Below are 7,984 nucleotides of genomic sequence, written 5' to 3'. Positions count from 1 at the left end.
CACCAAGACCGTGGTGGTGGTTTTTCTTCAATAAGCTTGAAATAATCGTGACCAGTATTTCGTTCAACATAAGGAGTGTTGAAAGATCATCTCGTGACAGAAGTTGAATTACGAAGAAGTCTGTGTCTAGGATAAGTATGTAAGTACTTCTTATAATCATCATTCTACAATGAATTTGTTTTGACTGAGGAGTCCCGTGGATTTTACCTAGATGTGGGCTTTTACCACATAAAATAATAAGTGTGTGAGTACTTGTAATCATCGTTCTACAGTGGATTTATTTTGGACTAAGAAGTCTCGTGGGTTTTCCCCATAGGTGGGGTTTTACCACGTAAATTAACTCTGTGTTCCTTTATTTTATGTAATGCAAGTGCTACTGAAGTTTATTATTATTATTATTATTATTGATTTAATATTAAAATGGCCTATTCATCCCCCTCTATGCATTTTTAGTCATCACAGGTAATTTCAAAGGCAAAGATGAATTGATCAAGCATGTGGAAGTGTTAGCTTTTAAATATATAGTTAGAATTTGATAATATTTGCCTTTTAATCTTTACTCAAATTACATGACCATTTTGAAGAAAAAGAACTGATTGAATTATTATAAGTATTTATCTTGTTTATGCATTAAGTTTGAATGTACTAGGCTTAGCCTCAGATTTTGGAATTTTTAATTATTTATCTTGAATGTTAAATTTGCCACCCTAAACTGGGACTAAGGTTTTTTTTTATTTTTTATTTTAACTTAAGACTAGGGAATCTTGCCTTCATTTCATTTCAATTTTTGAGGGTTAGGTTGAGAATGTTATCCGCAAGAGTCGGTAAAAACATAAAATCTGGCTAATGGTAAAAGTCGATAGATGATTTACATTGAAAACAAAGGATTCTTTGTTTTTAGTCGTCTGGTAGAAACTCGAGGATTCTCCCATCTTGTTTATAACTCAATAGACGATTTAGGTTAAAAAACCAAGAATTAGAAAATAATGAGAGAGTTTAAATCCCAGCATACTCAATAAGCCATTCCACTTCACCAAACCAGAATCCAACTACTGAAGGAAATAAACCCGCCAAGAGAAGACAACAAAAACTCTTGTTGTAACTCTTTTATGGTAAAATTCATGTACCAAGTGTAAGTATTCTCCGTTTAAATAAGGCTAATTACACTGAATGAATCGTATGCGATACAACAAAACAAAATCGGAACACAAGATATAAACCTGGAACTACAAAGTTACAACCCTATCCTTTGGATAGCAAACAATGAAAAATGAGGCAACCAAGAGAGAGACTCTGAAGCAGCCTAAAGAATGACATATATTACAGAAGAAAAAGAAAAAAGGAGATGAAAAAACGAATAGCATCACCTTCTCATCTCCTTGGGGGGTCCAAGATAGCATTCATTTCTATTTGTACAGGGCTTAACGCACTCTGATTGCCAAACCTCTCAGCTTCTCTTGCAATCTGGACATCACAAGGTCTATAGTATTGATACAGAAACTTTACAACAAAGCGAGGAGCGATTGCTGCTATGGTGATTGCAAGCAAACATAACCAAAATGATGCAGTCTTTGCGACTTCAAAAACGGCCCTGTCAAATTATTTTGGAACTGCAAAGATTAGTATACACATATGCAAGTATCATACATTATGGATGGAAAATTTCAGTTTGATGCATGTATGGAGCTTCTCATAGTACAATAAGCTTGGTTTTGTTGGCAGTTGTAAGTTTCTGACTGGAGATGCCTATTTTTAGTTCAAAGAAAGAAAAAAGAAAAAAAAATTGGTGATGGGTATTTCTCAGACATGGTTTCTTCACTCTTTATTGGACAAAATTTACCATGTTCAACCACAAGCTGCTGGTTCTAAGCTCATTACATACCTCAGTCAGAAGTTCAACACCTATGACTTACCTCAAAAGTGTACCAATTGGAAATAAGTAGTGCATGTAGTGCATGAAGAAAAACCATGATACCATACTTCTGACAGACAGGTCCCCAGAAATTAGTCAACCAACAAGAGCTATTCTCTACCAACCCTAAACAATTCTGCCCTAGCTAGAAGAAAATGAACTTGCCCAATTACTGCCCGCACTTCTTTATGGAACCACTGCATCAGGTTTCTGAAGCCCCAAAGGGACAGCCTCCAAGGGACAGCAGATGGAGTGACTTGAGACCGTTACTAAAAATAATTTCGAGAGGCATATTTATAATGAAATGTAATCTTTACGTGCTTTGTGTGACATGAAATGCAACATAAATGCTTGCCACTGCATCTCATAGGGTGTGGTAGTAGTATAAATGCAATTATGCTGGCGAAAAAAATGAAGTATATAAATCTGATACTACTAAATTAGAGGGCATACCAGTAGCCAACGAGTGAAGGTAAAGCATCAATGACAATGACACAAATCCAAGTCGCAATTATAGATCCCCAAATGGCTGCATGTGTAATCCACGTCCACCGGATGACATCCATAGCCAAGTGCAAATTAACCAAAATTACCACTGAAAGTGTCCAAAGATCTCCAATACTTGATGTATCAATGGTGCTGCCCCAATATGCAAAGAGAGGGATAAAGAAGACGGCCAGACTTTGCCACAATGTGTCAACCATTGTTAGCCAAAATAGTTTCGAGTTGTAGCATTCTTGTCTCTGACCAGCTCCATATAGCTGAGGATATGTCAGAAGGGTCCTTCTACTTAGGTCCTTGTCAAGAATCCCAACAACAATTGTGGGTACTGCAGTGTAGATTATAGAAAACAACATGCTGCTCCATTCAGTGATCGCAGTTGTCAACGTAAAAGAAGTAAAGAGCACATACCTACAGAAAGCACATGAAATTTATTCAGCTAAATGGATAAGCAAGGATTCATAATAATTCTTCTTTCCTTCATTTTCCATGTAAACTAAAACCTATTATAACGCATCAAGATTCAACATCAATTATAACACATGACAATCTGGACACAACGACCTAGGTTTGACACAAACAGATTTAAATCTGACTATCTTCAACGTCATAGCTTCAAGTTCAAAAGTCACATCAGATTCATAACCAGAAATTAGCTTATGGCTTTTAAAAATGGAACTCGACAACTTTTGGCCCTTAATGACCGTGACTCCATAACTACATAATCATGAGCAATCTTCTGTTTAGTATTTTGTTTTCTTTTGATTTATAACTTCAAAAAGAAAAACCAACGCATCTCAAGACCTTTTCAGGCTGGAGGAAAAGACTTAAGTCTGCACAACAACCACTGACAGTGACCTTGATGGCATGCATGAACTGAAAATTTATCCGACAAAGAATTACTCACCAAAATAAAATAAGCACAAACACTGCATTCCTGTAAAAATTGTATAATATCATATAGCCCATTCGCTGGTAATTCCAATGCCCATGTACCAATAAAAGGGGAACTAAGAATCTGAACTGCCCCATTGCAAAATCTGATGCCATTACAGCCTGTCGACCTTCTTGGCCACTGATGCCAACTCCCACATCAGCCATTTGGATCATGGAAACATCATTAGCACCTATCAATATTCCAAAAAAAATTCTACCATCAACACGATTTCCCAATGAGACTGGGAATAAGATCTTGATTTTGGTGTTGGAAGTATAAGATATTTATTTAAGTGAAATCAACAGAAGAATAATTACCATCCCCGATTGCAAGTGTCATATCAGCAGTCCTGTTCTTCACAAGGGCAATAATTCCAGCTTTTTGCAATGGAGCCACTCGGCAACAAAGCACCACAGAACAGTTACTGGCTAAGTCAAAGAGCTGCAGTATGAAATAAGTTTGATCAGCATATAAGACATCACTCAGATCAAAACAAGCATACAAGACATCATCAAGAAGTTTAGAAAACTAAAACTAAACAGATAGGTCTAGGAGCAATTACCTTTTCCTCAAGTTCGCTATCAAGAATATAAACAAGGCTGGTACCATCAATAATTAAAGCTACTGGAGTCACACCATCTCCAGAACTTCCTCTGGCAGTGTGTGTATCCCCAGAAAACATCGTAAGCTTCTTAGACATGAGTACAGCATCCTCTAAACTCCTTCGACATGAATCCTTAGAGCTGCTGTTAATTATAATCTGAGTCATCTTTCTTGTTAGAAGCTTTGACGAGTAGCCAATGGATATGGCTGTTTCTTGCTTATCCCCTGTCAAAACCCAGACCTGAATCCCTGCTGTTCTTAGAGACTCTATGGCTTCAGGCACCCCCTGTTGTAGTTTATCCTCAATACCAGAGGCACCTAGTATGATGAGATTGTTCTCTATGTTGCCAGCAACCTTGCGAAGTAGAGCAGCCCGGCCAATTAAAGCAGTACTTGCTGCCTCAAAAGACGAATGCCACTGCTTGAATTCTGAAGCACTCAGTTCTCTCATCCCAACAACAAGCGTTCTCAAACCCAGAGAGGAGTAAGCATGAATATGGGCTTCTGTTGCTCGTATTATGTCCAAGTTTAATCTTCTGTCTATGACACTGAACATGGTAGTGTCAGCACCTTTTACAAAGACTTTGAAGGTCTTATCAGGGCAACCCAATATAACCGACATTCTCTTCCGGTCACTATCAAATTCATGCAAACCCAAAACATTGAACCTGCACTGCCCATGAGTGGGAAATTATGAATGAGATAACTAAGGTCTTTACTTCTCAAAAGGCAGTTCAGTATTAATTATCATACTGTAATCACAAGGTTAGAGAAGCATGCTCATGCAATGCCAAACTTATCTATTTATAGATTAATGTATTTATATTGATGAATAAGCGAGCTGAGAGTGTCAAATTACCTTTGCCTTTCTCCTTGGATATCAATAACTATATGACCAGAGGTTCGTTCAATAAGCATAAAACCGTAGGCAGCAGCAGCATAAACCAATGCTTGTTCATCTGGAGACTCCCCTTGGTAATCTACTAATTTCACATTTGGATCCAACGTATCCATAACAAGAGGCACAATAGTATTACAAGCTGCCAATGCAAGGAAGAACTCATGCACATGTTTGCCTTCATTTGTGTCCACTCCACTTCTTAGTAATTGTAGAAGCTGTGGGTCAGCCTTCACCTTCATCTTTGGCCTCAAAATCTTCCCATCCACTGATACCAAACAAGAGAAGTAAGAAATTGGAAATTACTAAAACAACAGAAAGTATTTTTTTTTTTTTTGAAACCCTAAACCCTAAACAATAGAAAGTACTATTCAGAAGACAAAATAATCAAAAGCACAGATTTATTACCTTGAACAGAGTACCCCACTTGGTCCTTTCCCGAATTGGCTGTCGCATCATTATAATCTACTCCCCAAATGCTTGCACATTGAAATTCCATTTTATTCTCGGTAAGCGTACCAGTTTTGTCTGAGAATACATACTTAATTTGTCCTAAATCTTCATTGATATTCAAAGCTCTGCACTGAAATCTTGCATTAGAGGCCTCATCATACATTTGAGTATCACGGATCATGAAGTATGCTTGACCCACCCGGACAAGCTCCATAGAAATGTACAAAGAGATGGGGATCATGACCTGGAATACAATGACGGACATGAGGAATGTGAAAACAATCTCTAAACCCCATCCATAGTACTTATAATTGTCCACTTTCCCCTCAGAGTAGTCCTTCTTCCTGTAGAAGAGTATGTCATCCAACTTATCATTGTGGCGTCTCAACCATACAGCAGCACACAGAGACACAACTGTACATAAAGCAACAAGAAACCCCGAGAGTATGATGATCTCTAAGTTCATACGGGTCTCGAGACGACTCCTCTTGGATGGGGCTCCGGAGCTATTCAGCATAACTTTGGTCTCACGACCAGCATAAACAGCAACCCCGAGGACCCAACGAGTATTCTTGAGCTCACAGCCTCGAAGTACAATGTTTGAGGGTCCTAATGACAGTCTCTTGCCATCAATTTCCATGAATCCGTGAAAACCGTATATATTTCTATTGGGGTTTTCACACTTAATCAACCCGGTAATCTTCTCCTTTTCAGGCAACCTGGAGAGGGTTTCTTGTTTTGCATACCGGGTCTTCAAATTTGATTCCCCATCTAAATTGATAGTCTGCACATAAGCAACCCCAGTTGGGTCACTCGTCGAGAGCAGTACCATATCACAAGGAATAGCTTCACCTGCTTCAATTTTGATGATTTCACCAACTCGGATATCCTTCCACTTTTTTAATTGAAACTGATTATTAACCAAAACTGATGCCAACCGATTGTTCTCAATTCGGTCAGACCTATGCCGCCTATAGTCCTCATAAGCATCCTTAACTGCAGTAACGAGCAAGACAAATGCCAGTGGCAAAATGGAAACTCCCCGGCCAAAAACCGCCAGCTGGGGGAGCTGATTGAGCACAGCAATCACAAGAAAATATATGTATGCTACCCTATGAAACTGTTCAAACAAATTTCTAGGCAAAAAAGTGATAATTGAGTACTTTGCCGTCCTTATTGAATTCCCAGAAAACTCAAACCTCTCGTGTGTCTTACCAAGATCATCTATATAAATGTTCCTTACATCCTCTTCATTCATCTCCTTTTGGGACATGCTGAACGCTTCAGAATCAGCTCCTCTCGACCCATACCGTACAGGCTTTGATCCGACATCACCAAAACTCACTTCCCGGACAGAATTCGTGCCAGAAGCCCTGGAATGAATCGAAGAAATGCTTCTCTGTGAGGAAGAATTGAAGGCGGGTTCAATGTTGAGGGAATTCTCAGCTGGGTTTTTAGAATCCATCCCGGAAAACGATCCAGAGTGACCGGAAGTGGGATTTACAAAATCAGAAAAGACAGGTAAAGTAGGGAGCTCTTGCGTATTTGGGGTTCTTGGAGATGGGATCAAAAGAGGCCGCTTTGAGGTCATGATCTGAAGAAGATCAGATCAGAGGCCTCTTGAACAGCATTCAGTCAACAATCATGAAATTCAAGAAGTACCCAGATGCCAAATCCAATCAAAATCACAATATATTACAACAACAGCAACCAAATCGAGAAAACAAAACAAACCCAGAAATCAGTACAACAGATATGTGCAAGAACAGGAACCCAACTCACTAGTCAGCTAGATATGCAGATATTGTACACGCAAAACTTGAGAGTGAGAGTCAGATGAGCTTTGGTTGAGCTTACTCGCTTGCAGACCTCGGCATTTTACACGTAGAGGTGGATGGTCATGGTGTTATAGCTGTGCTTCAATGGAGGTTGAAGAAGAAGCGTGTGATACAATTTGAAAGAGACTAAAGAATTGTAAAAGGTCAAAGGCATGTTAAGCATTATAGAGTTAGAGGAAGGGCGGCTATTACAATAAATGAGGAAGAAGTCGTATTGGGTGGCGACAGCGAACATATCAAATTCAAAAATGTTAGTAAAGTCTTTGTTCTTCCAGATGGTGAGAAAGAACAAAGCCAAGGACAAAGACAAGAGGAAGATAGAGAGAGACTGTTAATGACGCTCTTTATTTTCAAATGTTCTAGAAGGACTGCTTAGGATTATTAATTTAATCTATTGCTTAAATCATGACCATCCACCTAGAGGGGTGTCTGAAATTGACCGGATGATCTTTTATTTTCTTATTAGACGTATTGAATATGAGAGAGAGAGAGAGAGAGAGAGAGAGAGAGAGAGAGAGTTCTCACTATTTCGTTCATGATCATGAATCAGAATCTTTAATCTGGTGTAATTAAATAAGATACAGATATTGAAGTTTTTAATCTCATACTTAGGGGGTGTATTCATTAAGATTTTAATATATTGTAATTACAAAATTGTAATGTAACGAATTTCAGCCGGATTTGTAATTACAAGATTTTAATATATTGAAATTAGGAAAATAGCTCTAAGTGCCACCTTTTTTATAATTTTTTCTGAAAATACCACATCTCTCCAATTGTTTTGCAACTATCACCTATAAATATATATTTATTGTCCACTTATTGCACACATATCACTTTTT

At 38.3% G+C, this 7,984-nt stretch overlaps 1 protein-coding gene across 2 annotated transcripts; it reads right to left on the bottom strand.

Moving 5' to 3' along the window:
• On the bottom strand, positions 1,048-7,436 carry LOC18787575 (phospholipid-transporting ATPase 1). Of its 2 annotated transcripts, XM_020557068.1 has the most exons (8): positions 7,162-7,436; positions 5,260-6,677; positions 4,813-5,119; positions 3,913-4,621; positions 3,668-3,791; positions 3,321-3,540; positions 2,366-2,824; positions 1,048-1,591 (listed from the first exon to the last, which is right to left on the bottom strand). In XM_020557068.1, exons 1-8 carry the CDS (start codon positions 7,179-7,181, stop codon positions 1,372-1,374), a joined length of 3,477 nt encoding a protein of 1,158 aa, XP_020412657.1. In that variant the 5' UTR covers positions 7,182-7,436; the 3' UTR covers positions 1,048-1,371. The 2 variants fall into 2 exon arrangements, with proteins under 2 accessions (XP_020412657.1, XP_007220301.1); XM_007220239.2 differs by having other exon boundaries at positions 5,260-7,436.

This window comes from Prunus persica, chromosome G2 (genome assembly GCF_000346465.2).
Source record: "Prunus persica cultivar Lovell chromosome G2, Prunus_persica_NCBIv2, whole genome shotgun sequence".
NCBI lineage: Eukaryota > Viridiplantae > Streptophyta > Magnoliopsida > Rosales > Rosaceae > Prunus > Prunus persica.
This window is presented reverse-complemented; position numbering and strand designations above follow the sequence as displayed.